We start from the raw sequence: 23,250 nt of genomic DNA, 5'->3' as shown, positions 1-23,250 counted from the left end.
AGGCCACTTGATATTTGAAATGCAGCAGAAAGTCACCAGGGAAGCACAAATATTTCAAACACACGTGCAAATTCTTACTGAATTCTTGTATGAAGTCCTGCAGTCATTGTCATATTTACTGTTTTATATTCAGCACAGAAGTCCTAGGTTTGCTGTGCCAGGGTTAACCAGCATTTTGTTGTTGGAGAAGTCAAAGAACAGCCTGAATGGAAAAGTTTTGCACATCTTAACACAACCTCTTTCATTGTAGAAGTTCCCTGATATTGCAGCTGTTATCTATGTGGTCGGATCACATGTGGCTCACATGAGATCAGCTTCATATTTTGTTGTTGTTATGCATTTGTACGCAGTAATATAAAGGACAGAAGATTTTTTTTTTCTTTCAGGCCTGTTTTGTCATTAATATTTCTTTAAAAAAATATTTTTTCTACAGAAGGTGAACTGCCAATGGCAGAAGACTGGTCAATTTGTATTAAAGTCTATGGTACGGAACCTGGCCTGGCACCCCACAGGTACTTTGAAACATAGGCAATGTATAGAAATGTCTCTTGCAGTCTGTGCCTTCATGTTTACTTTTTTTTAACACATTATATGATACAAGACCTGTGTGGTATCTGTCCTTAAAGTGTGAATATGTTTTTGTGTAACCAGGCAGCACTCTCTTAACGGGCTCTAGTAGCCTCCAGTTGTGGTCTAATGTTGATGGAGTGAAAGATGAAGCTGAAGAAGAGGTAACACAGACAGAGATGACCATAAGAGACTCTCATTCTGCCTGGAGGTGCATCTGGGAGAGCAAGTAAGAACTGAGAAATACAAAATCTTCACATGACACTGCCGCCTTGCATCTTTCAGACTGTGGAAGAAAAAAGAATTTCACTTTTTTCAAAATTTGCATAGCTTGTTACATTATCAACACTATTTTCAGTTGTGTACTAAATATATAATTTAGCAAATCCACACCTTTTTTTGATTTTGTTATTTGTTACTATTCCTAAGTTTGTATATTTATTGAAACTTTTTTATTCTGTCTTAAACAGTTACCATTACTTAGTATATATTGAAAATTCATGATAATACAGAATTATGTGGTGCTGAGTATTGAAAATATGTTTGTTTTTTCCTCAAGGACGGCCTCTCCAGTCAGTTTAATGAAGTTCTCACCTGATGGGGAATTCTTTGCTACTGCTGGACAGGTAAGTGTATTTTACCATGAGTTGGTAAACCTGTTTTTATTCAGATGTAAATTAGTGTTTGCACGTTTTGTTTGCCTATTCATTCACATTGACAAAGCCTAACACTGTAACGTCACAGGTAATTGGAAAGTAACTGACGAATACCGCCTGCCTTTGGTGTTTTCTTAAGTTTAATCCTAAAACCTATTCTTTTAACTTAGTATAATAGCACACCCATCAATCCCTGCTTGTCTCTCTTAAGGACGACTGCCTTGTAAAGGTGTGGTACAGCACAAGTAAGTGGAAGTCAAGTGTTTCCAGACTCTTCACACCTCCAGAGCACAGTGTCGGTGTCCAGGGAGAGCTGGCCTTTTCCTTTGTCTACCTGGCCCATCCCCGCTCTGTTACCGGCTTCTCTTGGCGGAAGACCAGCAAGTACATGCCACGGTACGGACACTGTTGAGGCAACGTTTCACAGCTCCCGTTCTGCAGCTGTGATTAATTTATTTTCCTATTTTGACCAAAGGTGACACAGCAATAAGAAACACAAGTTAACACACACTAATGGCTAAAAAATACTTTGCTGGCATAACCTGTTTAAGGCCGGCTTTACTGGAAAAGCGAGTAGTATCACCTTTTCAATTTATTTAACTGCCCAATATACAGTATTTGTGTGGTGTGTGAAAATGAATGAGCTCTTTTAAGGAACAAGTTAATAACAGGTTAGATGCTGTGCAGCATTTTAGTTTCACACTATACTATACCTCCAAGTTTAGCTCTAACTAATTGCCGCATTGCCCCCCCCCCCCTGTTTTTCTTCTCTCCCAACAGAGGTGTAGTGTGTAACGTTTTGCTCACCTGCTGTAAGGACAGCGTGTGTCGGCTCTGGGCAGAGACACTTTTGCCAGGTGATAGCCTCCTGTCTGGTCACCATAACAACCACATCGCTGGCCAACACAGTGACACACTCAGATGTGCTGGTTCTTCTAGGAAAAACACCTGCAATGGGAAGACGCAAGGAAGAACAGCACAGGAAGTGAGTCACTTTAATGTAACTTTTGCTAGATAGAAGAAAACAAATACTCGGTTGCCAGTTTACTTACATACAACAAGCCAAAACCAATTCAGTCTAATTCAAATGTATTAGATAATAATAATTGGGTTTTAGAAAGGTTTAAACACGTACGTTTCTTTTCAAGTTTATAGTGCTGTTAAATTCTTGCCTTAAACTGAGTGGGGTTTCTAATATTTAGTCTACCCATACTGATATAAATAATATGCAAAATATTAGAAACACTTCTTATTATAACACAGTATAATTCAACAGCACTGTAAAATGCACTGTCAAAATGACCATAAAATTGAATCTGCACCTCCTTTTAAACAGTTTCAACAAAAACTGAGCGTAATGAATTTCACGAAGGAAGAATTTATTGCAGGATTTGTAACACACAGATTTAGACAATTTGAAGAGCAGCCCTTGGGTCGAAGAAGTGCCTGATAAGGGCCCAGACAATTTAGTTTGGTCAGAATCCAAAGCATTTTTTGTAAAGCTGTATCACAGTCCAGTCTTCTTATTGTGTCTATTGGCTACAAAATGCAAAAACCATCACCATAGTTTCATTAATAGTGAGAACATTAATGGCACAAATCTTGTGATCTCTGCTTTTGCCCTATTTTGCCCTGATGTAGAAGCCAGGCTACTGTATTTTCATCACTGCTAATGTAGGACATTAGGGTGCTGCAGAGATGATGGAACAAGAGCAAATTGAAGATAGAAAATAAAAGAGGCTTAGTGGAGTTAAAAGGGAAAATTAATTGGCTATCAGAAGGTGGTTTTTGAAGCTTTGTAGGGCTTAAGATAAGAATCAGTGAAAAATATTGGCCTCTTTTCTGTAATCAATGTAACAACTCCAAATTTTAACTTTTAATTGTGTTTTAGTAAGGCTAGTGATAGTAATGACTAGTGATAACTCGTTTTGCACAGCACTGTAGACTTTTACTCTATGTTCATGTACTGTGTGGGCCCTTGGTCTCACCTTGTAAGTTAGAAGTTGAACTGAGACTTGAACATTGTCTCCCAAACTGAGCTTTTTCTTTAGCTAGTTAAAGGACCAGAATAGGATAATGGAATCTCAAGTTATGGTGTGCAACTAATGTTATATTTCCTATAAGCTTCTCCTTCCAGGGCTATTTTTACTCACATACACAAACACATCAATTTTATAATCAATTACCAGTCCATACCATGCCAATGCATCACAGGACAATGGCACAGGTGTGTGCAGATGGCACACAGACAGTACAATACAAGTACAATAAGGGAACAAAACTGGAAAACAACATCAAACCTACTCTGGTGAAAAACTGAGATAATGGTTACACACTGTAACAGTCCAGCAGAGAGCAGAGTAGGAGAGAAAACAGCTCTCTGTGTACCCAGAGGAATATGGGAGAGAGTATACAGTCAGAGCACCCCAACAAACAGTCTGATGAAATACTCAATACAGAGTGAGTCATAGAAACACAGAAAGACAACCCATAGACAGAAATAAATAAAAAAGCAGGGCGAGTTAAAAAATGTTTTAGACGTTGTAATTAGAATAATTTTCAGGTGTGAGTGGGAAGTTCCTGCAACTGCATTCATTACATTTTTTGATTGACACCATCTAAACAAATATTACTGGGACCACTGCAGATGAATATTTTATGTCCATTTACACTATAGGCACAATTGTTGACTATACAGGTTCCAACCATATGTTAGGTTTCCAGCTTATCTTGTTCTGTTTCATTTTGCTCCTGCTTGCTCATACAGTATTTGTCATGATGGTGTCTTCTGTTTTAAGTGACTTATGTTGTTACTGACAGGCTAGCTAGGCCTCAATCTCAATACTTTAATCCATTTAAATATGGACATTTAAATGGTTATGGGTTTCACTGGCACTTCCAGAGCTCAGGGCACATTAGATTACAGGAATAATAGGTATGCAAATTCTCTCTACTGTGCCTTGAGGAGAGTCTGTAAGAGTACATGTGTGGAATTATTCATTAAAAATCACAGACTGTGCTGGATGATCCGGGCAGTAGTCCGAGGTAACTCTTCTCCCCAAAACTGAATGGATGAACAATACTGAGAGAGCCCTATTTTAAACTACAGTTTAATATGATGCCTCAGGGTGGGATGAACAGTACAAGATTAAGTTAATTAAGTTTCTTGATAAGGATACTGTTTGAGAACCTCCAGAAGAGACAGTGATATGGGATTTCCACCACAGTCTTGTTACATACAGATATAAAACCATTCAAATGTGTATCTGCTCTGGCACATGCCTGCTCAAACCACACATTTATTATCACTATTTGACAAAGGACTTCTTTTAGGGTGTGATGAGCACATAAATCTCAATACAGCTCTAGTACATTACTCATTCTACACCAGAAATGAAATTCACACCCATTATTATGTTAAGTAATCTCTATAAAACCAAAGATCTCTCTTTCAAATTCTGGAGTATCATTCATTAGGGGCTGCTGTTATAGGTTAACACCTTGTCGTTACCGTTCAGAGGCTAAAGTCTGAACTGTAGGTCTTTACACACTACTGTGAGACAACTAAAAAAACCCAAATTACACAACCAAAGTACCAAATTAAGTTAAGGTCATAAGTTTCATTTCACTTCCCTTTACATGCCTCTCTCTCGCTCTTTCACTCTTCTGTGCTGCCTGTTTCTCACTGGCTCTGGCACTATTGTAGACAAATTGGACAGTTAAACTTAAATGTTGTTTAAACGTCAATAACATTAAATTGAATTCACATCCCTAAGAGGACAACTCTGCAGTGCTGCTCAGCTCAGGCTAGTAGCAGAGTAGTGAAGCCCTGTTAGTTGGCTCAAGTTGATTATTTCACATCAGTATCTATTGCGTCAGCATGAAAAATGCAAAATGTCATTTGATCGTAGGGCATAACGGCCTCCAGTTCTCAGAAGAAAAGTGCATAAATATGTGGGAACCAAGCCAAGAAGAGCCTTATAAACTAGTCATCCAGTGTGTATAGCGTCTTATATTCAGGGAAGGCATGTCAGCTTTTGCATACAGTTCACAGTGGTGCGTGAGGCGGCTACAACCAGTGATAAGCCTCAGAGCACAGTGATAGACAGGAGTCAAGGGCTGAAGGCAGCTGGTTGAAGCTTACATATACACATCGCTATAATCGACTACAGGCAAGAAAGTGACTGACATCAGAAACATCCGAGCTCTGAGGGAAAAACACAGTTTGTTTCTGTAATAGAAACCGAGCTTCACCCTTAATTTGGAGATCAAATTTTTTAACATGTAATTTGAATGAAAGCTCCTCATCAATAACGAATCCCAGGTACTTATAGCTGGTGACCAGCTCTAGAGTTTCACCCTGGACAGTTCTGATTGAGGGGATATTCTCCAAGGGAACAGATGAATTTGAAAAAATCATTAGTTTGGATTTATCAGCATTTAAAACCAGTTTCGGTTTCTCCAGACGAATCTGCACTGCATCAAAGGTGGACTGCAAAAATTCAAATGCCTGAGCAATCTAATGTGAGCAGCAGTAAATTACAGTATCATCTGCATAAAGATGGTATGAGGCATTTGACATGTTAGCACATAGATCATTAATGTAAATTGTGAACACAATGGGTCCTAAGACTGACCCTTGAGGTACACCTTTTGTGACCTCAAGAAAGGTGGAGCTAACACCAGCCATCTGAACACATTGTGTCCTACTTGCCAAATAATTGGCAAACCAAGAGGCAGCTTGTTTGGAGATGCCATTCTTGAAGAGAATTTCTGTGATCCACAGTAAACCCATCGTTAAGGACTTTTAGGTCAGCAGTAGCAGGGCTGTGCTGCTTCCTAAAACCTGACTGAAGGGGATTTAGAATGTTATTAATAGCGCACTACGGACCTCAGAAATAGACACATGTTCGAAATGAAAAGAACAATCAACAGGGGAGACGGCTTACAACAGAAGGTTCATCAGTTAAAGCAGTTAAATATTTTAAGTACTCAGAAGTTACAGCAAACAAATGTTGTTTATTAATTATCTAACTTGATTATGTAACCTAACTTACAACTAATTATTGTTTTCTCCACAGTTGAGTTTTCAAGAATCGTTGTACACATCCTTCTATCGGGACGGGCCCCAACCCTCTCTGACCGGCTGCCTGCCTCATCATCAGAACAGACACTATAACCACAAGAAGAGCAGCAGCAGCATGCCCCACGCCAATGCTCTTTGCCACTTCCATATTGCAGCAAGCATCAACCCTGCCACAGGTAGCACAAGCACAACGGTTTCTGTAACTAATTGGTCCTCGTTATTAGCATCACATTGAACCACCAAAGAAATTCTTCATATCATTTTGTAGCTTGAAATTCTTCACTGAATTTGAAGTACTTAATAATGTAACATACTTACAGTATATAATCAACTTGACGACAGAGGGCTGCACCTCTGTATTTTTAAATGGCAAAAAGTGCTGTAAATTTTGTAGATTGCCTGAGGTTATTTATTTTACATCCCAGTGAGCTTTTGCGCTCAGTGGGTGCTGCCCAGAGTAATAGTGAGGCATTTTCATGTTCTCTGTGTTGTTGACTTGGCGGGGAATCTGGGCAAAATCTCAGATTCTTTCAGCCTTGAGGCTGAGGAGTTTTGTATGATTATATTTGTATGCTTGAATTATGTTTTAGCATACTTCAAACCATTCTCCAGCAGATGCTTTTTAGTCCTGATTGCCCCAAATCTAATATATCATACATTGTACATTTCTGTTATTCTGTTATGCCTTCTTTTTCTAAATGTTATTTATGACTTTATCTCCTACCTTCTTTATCACAGACATTCCTCTTCTGCCCTCGATCTCTTCTCTGAGTGCTGTGGATGACGAGGAACCTGGTGGCCCCTTTACTGTCCACTGGCTCAACAACAAAGAACTTCATTTCACTTTAGCAATGGAAGTCTTCCTGCAGCAGCTTCGAGGCAGCTTGGAGCATCAGAATGAATGCTCCCAGGAAGGTATAAAAATATTTGGATCAGGCATTAACACTTTAATTGAAGCGGTATGCAGCTGGTATCCAAATTCGACTCTGACTTTCCAATCCAAAAGTTGAACTTTTACATATTGCTTTATACTCTGTCCTCCATACTAATTTTTCAGAATTTACATTCGGGCACTCTGACTTGTATTCTCTTCCAGAGCCTGAAGATGAGGACAACTTTGATGAAGAAGATAATGGTAGCAGGCCAAATGACCCCCAAGGACCCGAGGCTGCAGAGCTTCCTTTGGCAGCAGTGAAGCACCAGGTGGATGTGCTGTTAGAGGAGTGGAATAAAGGAGCGGACATGTTGTTCAGCATCCATCCTATGGACGGCTCTCTGTTAGTCTGGCATGTGGACTGGTTAGATGAATACCAGCCAGGCATGTTCAGACAAGCACAGGTACATTCAATGTTCATCTGGTTTATGTAAAACAGTGGGATATTATTTTTTTGTTTTATGCTTTATGAACAAATGTAATATAACACCTTCTAAATAAATATTATTAAAATAACAATTTTGTATGGTCCCACTTGAAGATTGATAAATAATTACAGAGAAAAAGAAGTGTTATGATGGGGAAACTACAGCAAAGAAATTGAATTATATTTTTACTTACTTACTTTTACTGTATTCACAATTTCCCAAAGTGCTTCTTGGGGAAATAATTAATTTATCATCTCAATAAGGTTGTGAATCACTTTGACAGCTGTGATGGTCTAGCTCCTATTCTAATGGCTACTTATCCAGCCGTTCAGACAATTATATTCTAATTATGTGTGACTTCAAAATCAAATTCAAAAGTCCCCTGATGAATTTTTATTAGCGGTGAAATAATGAGAAGCTCATGACATGGCAGTTAGTCAGTCGGGCGTGGCAGCTAAGAGAATCCTGTTGTTGTTGTTGTTGTTGTTGTTATTATTATTATTCTTTATATTATATGTTATTATTATTATATAAAGCAACAGGTGAAGAGAAGGCTATATCTGAATTATGACTGAATTCATTTCAGAAAGTCAGTTCTCAGCATCTGAATGAAGATTATAAGAAATTCAGCCCTTTGTTTTGAGTAAACCCTTTTGTAAAGTGAGTTCATGATTTTCAGTATAATCTGTATTATTGCTACAATCACATGGGGACTCTAGCTGGTCCATAATGTATGTTTATTTCAAGTTGCTTTTGATTTCATTGCTGTTATGTCTCCTTCTCTCTTAGGTGTCATTTGTGTCCCGTATACCTGTAGCGTTCCCTACAGGTGATGCAATCTCCTTGAGCCACAGTGTGGTTATGTATGCCTGCAACAAGAACGTGGATCTGGCTATCCAACATGGCAGACAGCGACCACCTGGGAGCACGTTACCTCAAACAAAATCGGCTCTAATAAGCTACGGAGGTCAAGGAAAAGCTGCGCCTAGCAGCAGTCTTCGACTAAGCATTTTCACCCCCAATGTCCTTATGATCTCCAAACATGCTGATGGCTCCCTGAACCAGTGGGCAGTCAGCTTCGCTGAGGACTCTGCGTTCTCCACTGTGCTCAGCGTCTCTCACAAGTCACGGTACTGTGGCCACCGCTTCCACCTCAATGACCTAGCTTGTCATTCATTACTCCCTCTCCTCCTCACCACCTCACACCACAATGCCTTGAGGACACCAGAGGTAGACAACATCCTGGCTACTCCTTGCTCTTCTGGTTTCTCTCATTCAACATCTCTGCCACGTGGGTCACGGCCCAGCCGGGCGTCCCTTGGTGCAGTTTCCCAGGATCCCAATGCGATCTACAGTGAGCTGATTTTATGGAGAGTGGATCCTGTCGGCCCACTGTCCTTGTCAGGAGGGGTCTCCGAGCTAGCTCGGATTAATTCTCTCCATGCATCAGCGTTTGCTAATGTAGCCTGGCTGCCCACGCTCATTCCCAGCAGCTGTTTAGGTGAGAAAAATATTTTTATTGTACTGAGATTGCAGAGGACTTTATTCTCTGTTGTTAACAATTAACCATTATAGTGAGCATGGCTATGTTATAATAGAATAGAATAGAATAGAATAGAATAGAATAGAATAGAATAGAAAATAAAAGTCCCTATGGATATAAATTTTTTGACATTTTAGTCACATTTTTACCATCATTTGTATAAAAATAAACAATTTTATCTCCATCAAATGCATACATTTTTTGATTTTCTAAATGAAGTTGTTGCCAGAGTAAACAAAACCGAAGTCTTTAATACTTTCTGTATCTCCCCATTCTGTATCTTTGTTTATGTAGAAAACTAGCATAACAACAGACAGTCTTTCTTTCTCTCTTTAGGTGCGTACTGCAACTCTCCCAGCGCTTGCTTTGTGGCAAGTGACGGCCACTCACTCAGATTGTATCAGGCTGTTATTGAAGCAAAGAAACTTCTCAGTGAGCTCTCCAATCCTGAGATATCAGTAAGTCATCAAAAAAGGATTCTCACACTCTGCAGGGTATAGTCAGCATCGTAATAACTGTTTTGTATGCACACCAATAACAACAACACATCAGTGTTTGCCCTTGGACCCTGAGATAATAAGGTGTTGTTAAATTGCAGTCTTGCCTCTTCATTACTGTTGGCCTTGGATGACTCGATAGAAAAATGACATAGGAGCACAATTAAAAAACGTGAGAAATAAGATGAATGGCTGTAATCCTAAACCAACACAACACAGTTGAATCCAGTAAGAAGTGATGGTTGATATTTAGTTTTCAAAGATCATGAATAGTCTTTCTTGCATTGTCATTGACAGCACAGATAATAGTTCCGTTTATTTATTTTATTTTTTTCCATTTCCCGAAAGTGTGAGTAACACACTAACTGTATGTTTTGACTATATAATGCTATAAACAAATGGTGCTGAAATACTAAAAATGTTAATGTTTGTTTCACTTCAGAAATATGTTGGGGAGGTGTTCAACATCATCAGTCAGCAATCCACAGCAAAGCCAGGATGTATTATCGAGCTGGACACCATCACTGGCTTTGTAAGTACATAGAGACCAAAAGAAATGAAGTGTATTTAAACAAATATGCCTTGTTCTTGCTCTCTGTAGAAATACTAGAATAAAAAGGATATTAACCGAAGCTTCACCCTGAAATAGAGGATATAGAAATTAATACATTTAAAAGCCATAGTTGAATTCTGGACCACTGGTAGCATTAAACATTCTGCAGCTGGTCTCTGTCTCTGTGAAAGGTCAACCATGACCAAACAAAACGGGGTGCAGAGCAAACCTTTTCTCATCCCCTCAGGCTGTGTGTGTGTGTGTGTGTGTGTGTGTGTGTGTGTTTGAGCACTGACTGAAGCATGTTGTTCAGTGTCTGTATCTGATGTAGTCTGATGATAGCTGTTGTCTTCTACAGCAGGGGAAGGAGACGCAGCTCCTGCATGTTTTTGAGGAGGATCTGATCCTTGGCAGTGAGAGAACAGAGAGCACACAGGAAACTCCTGATTCTCCTCACTCTGGTGTGGACAAAATTACTTTTTCTAACTCTGTAATTTAAACATTTTGAAGGTTTAATTTGCAACATTTGCACCACCTTCAAACTGATTCATAGTGGTTCACTGTTCATTAATATTCTGTGTGTTTCCCTGCAGCCTTAAGTGAGCCGGCCTTCTCTGCACGCTTTTTCCTCGTGGTGGTCGAATTGACCCCGACAGGTCGCTCACTCCTCCATATGTGGCATCTCCATCTTGCTGCTCAACCAGTCACTATGGGTGGGTGCTTGGAACAAAAGACTTTGAATTTGTTCACAGGATGTAGTAAACATAGACTCACTGCCACAATTGCTTTGGGGCAAGCACTTTTATCAATAATCTTGTTTAATCCTAAAACAAATAAATGACTGACAGGGTTAGGAGAAAGTCATAAGCACTAGAAGCCTGACAAAATAGCTGTAAGAAATTGTGGACAGTAAACTGGATTTGCTGGTATGTTTGCACATCTACAGAACAAATATTTATAGACTATTCAAATACAAATAATGACTGTAATGCTGTGTCACAAAGTAAAGTATACAAATGTGGGAGGATTTTGACCAGAACTTGTTCAAACATTTCTCTTATCCTGTTTGTGTCTCCACAGAAGATGCCATGACAGAGAAGGGTGCAACCCCAGCTTCTTCTTGTAACAGCTCTCAGTTTAACTTTGACACGTTCAGTTCTCCAGTTACTCCGAAAAGTAAACCCTGCACTTCCAATCTGCAGAGTGCCTGTCGCCTCACTCTAACAACACACAGGCTGTACAGTCAAGAGATGGCTCTGCCAGAAGGGGTGGAGGCCATCAGTATCACACCATCAGCAGGTGAGGGAACAATGAGGACACACACAAGTCTAACAACACCATTAACAAGGCCATTTCTACATATTACAAAGAGAAATACTGATGATAGCAGTAGCATTAGCATTAGTATTATCAACAGTGTTTGTATTAATTATAGTCACACATGACAGGTTTGGTCATAAAACTACAAAAACACAATTAGTAGATCAAAATAAAAATAGAGAAGAGTTAGAAAATGTAAAAATATGTAAAAATAGTGCAAAATGTCTTTGAATCATTAAGTCATGGATAATATTACTTAGGCATCATGGAAGTATTACACAGTGCTATTCCCATCTTTGCACCACCCATGTACACAGTCAGTAAAGTAGTAATAATAATTTCATTTTCTTTTACATTTTGGGTTAATAGAATTAAAGCAGGTTCCCCAGTGCAAATGTGTCAGTCTAGCAGGGCACAGATAAAAAGTTTTAACAGTGACTGGAGTATTTATAGACACTGTATGTTGCCATAGGAACAGTTTCTAAAGAAATAGTTCTTCAGTTATCAAATGATTGAAAACACTGATACAGATAACATTATCAGGAAAGTACAGACTTTTTTTATCGACTAAGAACAAGCCTTTTCTATTATCACTGGGATAAAAAATAGAAACTGGCAGATAAGTATATATTTTTTCAACAATTTTGTTGTTAACATGATGGGTTGAATTCTTAAAATGATTATTAAAACTGTAATTTTAGAAAGCCAACAAAATCTCTGGAAGACAAGGCTACTTAGTAAAAAGGCTTTTGGAAGATCCAACCAGTTATTTTCCTTTAGTCCTAGATTAGTTAGATTAGTTTAGCCTGTTTACACAGTATACTTATGTTGTATCTGCACTCAGCATATGTCCAATATAACCTGACATAAATTAACAGAGGTTAAAGGCAAAAAAAATCAGTTTTAGAATTAGGAGATTAAGAAAAACATCCTTTCCTAAGAGTATATAATCTCTCTTTTTAGGCCATCTGAGTGCATCATGTTCTCTGCCAGCTGGCCGTGTGCCTTACCTGCTTGCAACTTCCTGCTCTGATGGAAAGGTACGCTTCTGGAGGTGTAATGTCATTGTGACAAAGCCTTCGAATGTGGACAACTTGGTGTACCAATGGGAGGAGTGGCCTCTCCTGGTGGAAGAGATGCTCCCCAACAGCAGCGTAGTAAGCGTGCCAGGTCGCCCCATAGAGGTCACCTGCTGTCACGCTGGACGGATTGCCGTAGCTTACAGGCAGATGCCAAACACACCTCAGAACTCAACACCTCATCTGAACTCTCACGGACTGCTGACCTTTCCTCCCACCTTGGCTTCTTCCCCTAATGTGCACTATAACAACACCTTTCTGACCCCAACCCTCACAGTACAGCGTAGCCCAAATCTAGCAAACACTAGGGAACCACTGGTCCACATTGGCATCTTCCAGTGTGAGTCCACTGGTGGCTCACAGTGGATTCTAGAGCAGATCATAGTTCTGGATGGCACTGATCCCACAAGTAACTGTGATATTAGCAGTAGCACAACGGGAAGTGCCAGTACTCCATGTAACATGGACTTCTCGATACCCATTGAGAACTGTCTTGGTTCTACCACTAAGAACCTGGTTCATTTGGATTGGGTCTCCCAAGAGAATGGGTCACATGTTCTGACTGTTGGTATCGGAACAAAGATTTATATGTACGGTTGTCTCTCTGGGAAGCCTCCAGAACTCTGTCTATCCTCTGATGCCAGTAGAGACCAGAGCTCATCTCGCCTGGTTCTACTTCGATCAGTCGATCTGGTCTCCTCTGTTGAAGGCTCATTGCCCATTCCAGTCTCCCTCTCCTGGGTACGAGATGGCATCTTGGTAGTAGGCATGGACTGCGAGATGCACGTCTACTCCCAGTGGCAGCCCCCAGCACCGCCCAAACCCACTGTCACAATTGCCCAAGACACCGACATCAGCAGCAGCATCTCATCCATAATCTCAGCTGTCAGACAGAGCCAGGAGGAGGGTCTTAGTCCTGGGGTCCCACTGTCTTCACTGGCACCTCCTAAAAGGGCCCTGACAAGATCGATGATGAGCCTGGCTCAAAAGCTTAGCGGGAAGAGAACAGCTTACGACTTGCCTGTGGAGATGGAAGATTCTGGGCTTTTTGAAGCAGCTCACCAACTATTTCCCACTCTGCCCCAGTACCACCCCGTACAGTTACTGGAACTTATGGATCTCGGGAAGGTAGGTCAAATAAATTACTAAATTTTTCAAATTTCAAATCAAACCTTCTCCAATTGACGTGGCAGGTTTGTTTTGTCACTGAAAACACAAAACAAGTCAACAGTATAATTTGTCTTATGTTTGAAATGTAAACATGTACCATAATTTGTCTATTTTAAGGTTCATCGTGCTAAAGCCATCCTCTCCCACCTGGTGAAATGCATTGCTGGAGAAATTGTCACACTTAAAGACAGCAGCATCACCAATCCCGAGAAACGCGTGCGCTCTCGAACTATCAGCGCTGGAGGCAGCACAGCCAGGGACCGGAAGATGTTCAGCAAAGCGGAGAACTCCACCCCCGACTACACAGAGATAAGCTCCATCCCTCCCCTGCCTCTGTACGCACTTCTGGCAGCTGATGAGGATATGTCACCAAAACCTGGTAGGTATACAGCATGTTGTTTTAGAATAACAGTATTCAGTAATGAATAAAATCATCGTACACTTTATTTCTGTAGTGCTTAACTCAGTACATCAATGTACTGAACTTCACAGATGGCTCTGCTGCAGTGAGGTTAGAATATGTAACCAAGTTGGAGAATGAAAATAATTGGCAAAGAAAAAATGTAATTCCAAAAAAAAATACTCCAAAGGCATCACCTTAAATGTTTTTGTTTTGTTTCTTTTATAATCTCTCATTTAAAAGGGTTTCCACCTGCTGACCTAAGACTATGCCTCTGCAAGTAATAACATCCCTGCATATAAAGCTAGAGCCAGAACTATACTAACCTTTGATGACTGCACGTGTGGGTAAAAAATGCAGGCTAGACTGCAGATGTGTTTTCTTTGATTTTCAATTGTGAATATTTAAATTTGTAACTTTGTCAGATTGTATTAGGCCTGACAAACAAAAAGGTTCTCCATGTGCTTTTTAGCCGGTACACAGACAAAAACCGAGAAACAATATTTACACTGGGAAAGCAACCGCTGTCTCAAAGTTGAAGATAGTTAGAATAACATCTTACTTCATGGTCTTCTAGTTTTGTCTCTGTGGATACAAAGTGAGAAGAATAAGAAAGGAAGCAGAAACATGTGTACAGTAAAACATTTCCTGCTTTTTTCTTTTTTAATTTAAATTTAATCTTTACTCCCCAGCAGGAGTGGATTTTTCTGCACTTCTCCCATGTAATACACATCTTGTGTAATTAAGCTCTGTCTTGTGCTTCCCTACAGATAAAGTGGGCAGTGTGAGCGGAGATAGTGGGCATGGTTCCCGTCACAGTGATGCTTATGACGAGCTCTTTCAAACACCCAGCATAGCGGACCTGGACCCTCTGGACAACGATCAAGAGGAAACTGGGAACAAAGTCAGTTTCTGTTGGCTCGTGCTCGGTTAAAAGAGAGATTATAAAAATGAGAGTGGACAGCAACATATTGGGCTCTTTTAATAATAATGTTTATCTTAAACATGCATAATTGCATCTGTCAATGTTTATTTTAGGTATACTGCTGAATTTAAAGATAGATCTGACAAAGTCCATGATGGCCCTAGCTAATGCAACATTTGGAAAAGCTTGTATAGTTAACATGCACATACAATCTTGTGTATTTTCTTGTGAGTCTGAATTTAGCCATGCCACACTATTCCCCCTTTCTCTATTATTTGTTGTCCTTTGAAATAGAAATGCTACTTTACAGACTGCCCTCTTTCTTGTTCCCGGTCTGTAGGTCATTGATCTGTCTCAGTACAGTCCAACATACTTTGGCCCAGAACATGCCCAGGTCCTGTCCAGTCACCTCCTTCATTCCAGTTTGCCAGGCTTAACGCGTATGGAGCAAATGTCTCTCATGGCACTGGCCGACACCATCGCTACCACAAGCACAGACCTCAAGGACAGCCAGGGCAAGAGCAAAGGTGCTGCAGGGAAATAAAAACATGAAATAAGGGTTAAAATGAAGCAAAATGCAGTGGATGAGTCCACAACATCATGTAATTATGTTGTATATGTTGTGATTGAAATATGAAATGAAATAGCAGTAAGAGCTGTCTATAATTTATTTACCAGGTGGAGAGACACTGGATGAGTGTGGTCTGAAGTTCTTGCTGGCGGTCAGACTTCATACCTTCCTCTCTACCTCCCTGCCTCCAGCACACCGAGCACAGCTGCTACGACAAGGTGCAGTGAGATAGCGGTTTACTTACTTTAGTATTCAACACACTGCGCAAGTCCACTATTGCATAACAATAAAAATACTCCTTTTCTAATCTAATTACAACAAAAGTCATAGGTAAACTTTTATTTGTAAGTCAAATGTTCTTTAAAATCAGCACACTTCGTTTTCTAAATGACTTCATATTTTTTCACCTTGTATAATCTTGCAAGAGTTTCCAGCTCACTGCCTAAGGAGCTGTCTCTATGCACTGCTTTAGATGTAGCTCCAGTGCCCACCTAGGTATCAGACTAGTAACTCTATAAAGACTCCTAAAGCTAGAAAGAGAGAAGGCTACCGATGGTCTCAGTTGTACATTTTTGACAGTAAAACTCTCAGTGAGAGAAGTGAACAAGCTATAGTCTATTCATCATCCTAAATTACTGCAGTAAAGTCACCCCTGAGCAAGGCACTTAATCTGTGTCTGCTCTCATAGAACTCCTCAGTGTGTAGCAGCATAACACTGCAGCAGTAAGAGGCAACTCACTGCTTTAAATATATGGAACCAACTGTGCTCCTGCATTTACTCACTTAAGTTGTTGATATAAATTACTATCACTTTCAGTTATCTGGTTAAATGCATGTTAAAATAGCAACACAGTGTTGATATTCTCTATATGAAACACAGAACATTCACCATTTTCCACGTGTCCTTTTCTTCTCCCCGCAGGCCTGTCAACATGTCATTACGCCTGGGCTTTCCACTCTGAAGCTGAGGAGGAGCTGCTAAACATGCTGCCTGCCTTACAGAAGGGAGAGCCCACCTGGCCTGAGCTGCGCTCTATGGGTGTGGGCTGGTGGCTGCGCAGCACCGACAAGCTACGCAGGTGTATTGAGAAGGTGAGGCAGCTGACATGACATGACATGACATGACATGACATGACATGACATGACATGACATTAGTTAATTATCATTATCAGTTTAGATGTGTGTACTCAACTATTAAACTGTGACCCGGTGCCAGTTTTGTTAAAATAAATTGTCTCATCAGTGTAGTCAGTAAAAAATTGGAGTAAAGAGGACGTATATTATTGAAATGGAAGTTTAGTTTAATATATTGAAATGGAAGTTTAGTTTAATATTCAGTTTGCATTCACGTTAGGTATTGTATTCTTGGTTTAATCAGCGTTTAGTTCAGGTTGAATGAAGTGTTTTTATAGATTTGAAACTTATTAATGCTTGAGAATTCTCTTATTATTCTGACGTAACTTAAATATTTTTATGGTTTAATGTTTGTCTGACACTAAGCAACACTAGACTGCACTCAGTTTCATCAGGATTGTCTTTTTCTTTTTTCAAACAGAACAGAACTTGCTATCATCATATAAAAATTAAACACATAAAGTCATTCAAGGTTGTCCATTAGCATGTTAGCCATCTGTACTTTACATTGATTTCTTCATTAATAAATGAAGTGCTGCTAGGCTGCTATAAAGTTTGAGCTTCTCCCAGAAATGACCCATAAAGCTACAACTTGTTAGGTGGATAAAACTGTATAGGCTAAGGAGACGTGAGCTGAATGCATTTTCTCATTTCTTTTGTCAGGTTGCCAGGGCTTCTTTGCAGAGAAACAATGATCCTCTGGATGCAGCTATATTTTACCTTGCACTGAAAAAGAAGGCAGTGGTCTGGGGATTGTACAGGTAGGAAAAACGGACATCATTTTGCATATGAAAAACAAATACTGATAAAAGCAAATATTGCCCCTACCCTTAACCAGGATTAGTTCTGTCACATTACTGAAGACCTGTGACACCAGAGTTGTTTTGAATCCATAATGTCTCTCTCCAGGTCGCAGAAGAATGCCAAAATGACAGAGTTTTTCCGCAACAACTTCAGCGAAGACCGGTGGAGGAAAGCAGCACTAAAAAATGCCTTTTCTCTGTTGGGAAAGCAGCGGTTCCAGCATTCTGCAGCCTTCTTCCTTCTAGCTGGCTCCCTTAAGGATGCTGTGGAGGCAAGTGGAAAATAGACATGACACACTGTTTGCAAGAAGTACTTGTTCCTTCAGCTGCAAAGTGGCAGCCTGCTAAACCTAAGTTAGAAACCTCTGTCAGTAATCAAGTGCTGCTTATTTTCATTCACAAAATGTCTTTGCTTTTTAATTTTAATTCCTTTTTTCAAATAATTGTCAATTGCAGCATAACAGTATAGTTAAAAAAACACACCACAAGGACAGACCTCACCACCAGGATTTACACGGTGTACAGCATCATTTAAAAAATAAAATAAAACAGCTCAATACATTTCCACAGTTGTGTCTTTTAGCGCAATACACAGAAGAATTATTGATGTTAGTGGGTGACTCTTGGGTGTTGCTGTCTTTCCTACCTTTTCTGAGAATTTGAGAATAGCAGCAGCACGCTCTTTTTAAAGCTTCATAAATTGGGACACTATGTTCATTTCATAATAATAGTTGTTGTTTAGCTGTAACTTGAAAAGATTTCTAAATTTGCACTTGTATTTCTGCTATCTATCAACATCTCTCTAATTTTTTTGCTCACATATCAAGATGGCTGCGTCTGGTCCGCTTGTTTGCTTAACCTTTTATCCATCAAGGTTATTTCTGTTTAGAAGGTCCCTGAAGCAATGAGTCACATTATTGCATTTTTTTCTGTGTGAGTAACTGCTTCTCTAAGTATTTTATGGAAATCAGTGTCACCCAGGCGAAGGGCTATCATTGACTTTGCTTAGTCTCTCTGGCTTGGAGGTAGTCTCATTGAAATGCACCTCACACCTTACCAGCTACCAGTACAACAACTTCAACTACTTTTTAGTGTGTGCACAGACTTTTATTTTTTTCTTCTTTTATTTTTAACAGATAATCAAACAAGAACTTCTGAAGATCATTATGTCTAACTGTGTATTTAGAATATACATCATTTGTCTGCTTATGACTTGTCTTATCTCATCCCATTCAGTCTTGTGCCAGTAGCTCAGAAACCATTTAAAATGAGAAACGAATGTGATATCTTCCGCCTCCAGGTGTGTATAGAGAAAATGCAGGACCTACAGCTCGCCCTGGTGATCTCCAGATTGTATGAGTCTGAGTTTGAGACGGCATCCACCTACAAAAAGATCCTTCGGAGACATGTTCTGGGACAAGACAAACAGGTACTGAGTTTGTGTATGTCACAGCCTTCACAAGCTGTTGTTTTTACTCTGAAAAATGCACTATTTCACCAAACTACCCACTGTTGTTTGGTACACTGCAGAATAAGCTATTGTAATTCTCTGTATATTTCAGATTCAAGCCCAGCAGGACCCGTTCTTGCGGAGCATGGCTCACTGGGTCCTGGAGGATTACAGCAGGGCATTGGACACTCTGCTCGAGCAGCCTGGTAACAGCGCCAGTTGTGGCTCCACTGTGAGCCAATGTGACACTGGTAGGTCTGCAGGGCTCTTGATGCCTATTTTTTAATCTGCTTTGGTTTTTGTTTTGTTTTTTACTTTATCTCTTTGTAAAGGTGAAATGAAGATGACACAGTTTAGTATTGTGTGCCACATTTACTCAATCCGTAACTTAGAGAACAGAGCCACTTGTTAGTTCGCTATTTCACAATGTCAGTAGAAGCAAGAACACCACCCGATAGTTATGCACCTGCCATTTTTCACATCATGACCATGTACTGCTTTGTTGTTGTTGCTACATTTTTGTACAAGTGAGGGAACATGCATAGGTCAGTTGTTTGAAATTACGAGAACAAAAAATAAATAAATTAGACTAGACTAAATATATCCTACAGTCATAGATATAGTCTTTACTGTCAGAAGCCTTTAAAATATTTCAGTACCCTGTTCACTTTGTGGACATTGCAGGTCTATCAAATCCAACATTGCAGGCAGAATATAAATGCTGCAGATAGTAATTTGGCACTGGAAGGTTGCTTTGACAAAATATCTCAGCTTTGCAACAATTTTTGGTCCTTTTAAGTATGTAAAATTGCACAAGTAGATGCAGCCTGAATGAAATGAACACTTGCCTTACAAATAGATGAAGAACTGAACTTAATATGAACCTCACTTAACTTGACTTAAGAGCCAAACCAGTCCCAGATTAACATGTTTCATAAATGATGTTCCTAAAACACATTTAATATGCTTACAGAGAAGAAAACACTGGTTTATTGATAATTAAAAATGGTTCTTCTGTTTGATAGATTAGTGCTGTCCTGGCTGTGTTTTTAGTGTGAGTTGTCTGGTCCAGTGTTTTATAGCTGAAAAGTGGATGAAAGTGAGTAAACTCAATGCATTTTTTTTCCTCAAGCTGCTTTTAATAACCTGTCAGTTTTGAACTGCCGGCTCCACCGTCCTCTCACCTTTAAGTGACCACAGAATGCAGTTTGTCAGTGTAAAAGTGTTCACATAGCTGCCTCAATTTATCTAGAAGTTCAGCAAATATATAGTGTGGTCAGCTATAGACCTATTTTTGTGTCTGATCCAATTACACAGCCCTGGAGGTTCTGTAGTCAAAGTAGTAAAGGTGGGTAATAAAAGCTATTGTCTCATTGTATCTGTGACAGGTTCCTCTCCTGTGTCTACATGTAACCCTGAAGTTTTCAATTTTTACACCTACCTTCGTACCCACCCACTTCTCCTGCGCCGTCATTTTGGCTCTTCAGACAAGGCCAAAGTTGGTCTGACTGCTGAGGGTCGCAGAGCTGACTCCATTAGCCTGGAGGAGAGAAGACTGTTTTTCACAGCTGCATACACACACTTGCAAGCTGGCTGCCCCATGCTAGCACTTGAAGTCCTGTCAAAGATGCCCAAAGTCCGCAAGCATTCCAAACTCACCAATCAGGAGGACACAGGCATCTCTACTGAACTCAGCGTTGGGAGCAAGAATGGACAAACGTCAGATCCGGACTGGTCTCAGCAGACTCTGAACGGCTACGAGTCCAATGGAAACAGTTTGTCAGATTCAGTGTTGAGTTTTGACTGGAGCCAGCCATCACTAACGCTTCCAGACGAGTCCCTGGAGCTGAAGTGGGACAGTGACAAAAATGATGAGGAAGATGATGAGGATGAAGAAGAGACTAAAAATGATAAGAGCGGTACAACTTCAGAGGGCATCCTGCCTGTCCTGGAACATGCTGTGTCTCCTCTAACGGAGTTGGTGACGGGAGAGGACAGTGAGGATAGCGATGACTTCATAGAACCATCTGATGACATTTTGGCAGCCCAGCTCAAGTTTACTGCCTGCTTGAAGATTATGACCAACGAGCTCCGGACACTGTCGACAGGGTATGAACTGGATGGAGGGAAGCTGCGTTACCAGCTCTACCAGTGGCTCGAGAGAGAGGTAATAACAATCACATATCTAAACAGTTTTACAGACTTGAAGGTCAGATCCATAATATTATAAGTTAAACTGTTTATAATATTAGGCTGTGGTGATCCATTTGTCTGGCTGCACCTTTAGCTTCAACCCATAAAACCTTTCTAACTTGAATTACTCCCACACATCTCTCCTGTGTTCACGGTTTGAAGATTTTCTCTCTCTGTGTACACTGTGTCAGTGCATATAAACATCATATTGGTAATAACACCAGTGTTTTTTTCTTATGAAATTGTTTATCTTTTCCTGTGAAGACTGTTTGACATTTTGGTGAAATGTTTTCTTTTCGCTCCCACACAAGCAAGATAGAGTCCTTCTTGATAAATTGATTTTTAAAATAAAAATTCTGTTTTCCCCAGGTGGTGGCTCTCCAGCGTTGCTGCAGCTACAAGCCCTGCTTGCCAGAGCTGTCTGTCCAGGGTGATGGCCCTGTTTCTGGTTTGGTGGAGGAGGAACAGGTGGGTGTAGATAGCTGGCTGCCTCTAGATTTGTCAGATGTTCATGAAGCAAAAAATCAATGAACACTTGCTGTAATAAAAAATTAAGACAACAGCACCGTGCGTCTTGACATAGTTGCTGCTACTGTTTTATTGAACAGATTGTTGCACCATTTCCTTCGAATATTTGAACGTTTATCTGGTTACAAAAATCCTTCCAACATGCTGCTGAAAATTTTGCACATACAGCTTTATTTTTTACAATTATTATACATGTTTTAAGGCCGTAAAACCCCTAACCACACACTTTTATACACTTTTCTCAGACAGGCATTAACATTTTCTCACATTTCTCTTATTTAAACACTCTCAAAGTTTCGCAGATTTAACAAAAATAAGTACAATACTGTATTAGTAAATGAAACCAAAGATCAAAACCTGTTCAAGCCCAACAAATTTAATTTTAATGATCAATCTACGAGGTTTGACACATAAGAAATTATTACCAGTAACTCACGGGTATTTCACAGTTCTCTGACTGCAAACATACAGCACTTCAGAGTCACACTGCTAGCGATTGAACATTTATGTAAATCTGGCTAGCTGAATGCATTTTGTACAGTTCTCCCTTAGCCAATCAGGACTCCGAACACAATGCACGTTCATACGCTGTAAAAAAAGCATGCAAAATTACACAAAAAAAATCAGCGAGACTGCGAAAGGTGAACCGCGTTATAGTGAGGGACAACTATACATACATATGTGTGTGTGTGTGTGTGTATTTACAAGTCAAAATTGGATTTTAAAGACCCACTAGTTCATTTATTGTTGACAGATTAATATGCTTTGTTTTTAGCATTATGGTTTGAACACTAGCCAGCTGGACAACATTGCCATATGTACAGGGATATTGATTGTTTTGTCTATAAAAAACTAATAAGTAAAAGTGTTTTTTCAGCCCGGGAGTCCTCGTGGTGACAACCAGAGGAGCAGAAGACACTGGCTGCAGAGTAACCAGCCCTTACTGAGGATGTTTCTGAGCTACTGCAGTTTGCATGGCTCCCACGGTGGAGGCCTGGCCTCTGTACGCATGGAGCTCATATTATTGCTGCAAGAGTCTCACCAGGTAACTAAAACATGCACAGATGCACACTAAAGGCCACTGATAGACAGCATGAGAATTTTTCAGTGTCAACCAAGTTAGTAGTCTGGCTCTGTTGGTACTGTGCTAACTGATTTTTAGGTTGCTGGTGGAAGTGATTTAACAGTTGATTTATTAAAAAGCCACGTGACTGGCAGTTCTTGATTGACTGATTCTACTTTGATTTTGTGTCTATTAACATGTAGATAATGAAATATGATTGATATGATCATATTAGACAAAAATATATTGTAGTCTGTCAATTTATTATGAATTAACTGAAGAATGAAAATAATTCATTGAATTGATTTAAAATAATAGTCGGTACAGTTTCACAATGGAGATACTGCTG

At 39.9% G+C, this 23,250-nt stretch overlaps 1 protein-coding gene across 2 annotated transcripts in view; it reads left to right on the top strand.

Annotated features, from left to right (window-relative positions):
* dmxl1 (Dmx like 1) overlaps positions 1-23,250 on the top strand; it is a 50,761-nt gene that overhangs the window by 6,179 nt on the left and 21,332 nt on the right. For both annotated transcript variants that reach the window (XM_019269763.2, XM_010733192.3), the window contains exons 5-31: positions 434-512; positions 652-796; positions 1,127-1,193; positions 1,435-1,619; positions 2,004-2,208; positions 6,305-6,485; positions 7,048-7,224; positions 7,406-7,647; positions 8,461-9,172; positions 9,551-9,672; positions 10,154-10,243; positions 10,623-10,725; positions 10,858-10,977; positions 11,345-11,563; positions 12,548-13,791; positions 13,951-14,212; positions 15,004-15,137; positions 15,499-15,685; positions 15,837-15,947; positions 16,652-16,821; positions 17,528-17,625; positions 17,774-17,939; positions 18,968-19,096; positions 19,230-19,368; positions 20,506-21,284; positions 21,680-21,778; positions 22,716-22,883. In XM_019269763.2, coding sequence (XP_019125308.1) covers positions 434-512; positions 652-796; positions 1,127-1,193; positions 1,435-1,619; positions 2,004-2,208; positions 6,305-6,485; positions 7,048-7,224; positions 7,406-7,647; positions 8,461-9,172; positions 9,551-9,672; positions 10,154-10,243; positions 10,623-10,725; positions 10,858-10,977; positions 11,345-11,563; positions 12,548-13,791; positions 13,951-14,212; positions 15,004-15,137; positions 15,499-15,685; positions 15,837-15,947; positions 16,652-16,821; positions 17,528-17,625; positions 17,774-17,939; positions 18,968-19,096; positions 19,230-19,368; positions 20,506-21,284; positions 21,680-21,778; positions 22,716-22,883 — 6,333 coding nt within the window. The remainder of the gene's footprint in view (positions 1-433; positions 513-651; positions 797-1,126; positions 1,194-1,434; positions 1,620-2,003; positions 2,209-6,304; positions 6,486-7,047; positions 7,225-7,405; positions 7,648-8,460; positions 9,173-9,550; positions 9,673-10,153; positions 10,244-10,622; positions 10,726-10,857; positions 10,978-11,344; positions 11,564-12,547; positions 13,792-13,950; positions 14,213-15,003; positions 15,138-15,498; positions 15,686-15,836; positions 15,948-16,651; positions 16,822-17,527; positions 17,626-17,773; positions 17,940-18,967; positions 19,097-19,229; positions 19,369-20,505; positions 21,285-21,679; positions 21,779-22,715; positions 22,884-23,250) is intronic.

The sequence above is a fragment of the Larimichthys crocea genome, chromosome III, assembly GCF_000972845.2.
Source record: "Larimichthys crocea isolate SSNF chromosome III, L_crocea_2.0, whole genome shotgun sequence".
In the NCBI taxonomy this organism is placed as follows: domain Eukaryota; kingdom Metazoa; phylum Chordata; class Actinopteri; family Sciaenidae; genus Larimichthys; species Larimichthys crocea.
The sequence above is the reverse complement of the archived record's forward strand: the minus strand, read 5'-3'. Positions and strand labels throughout refer to the sequence as shown.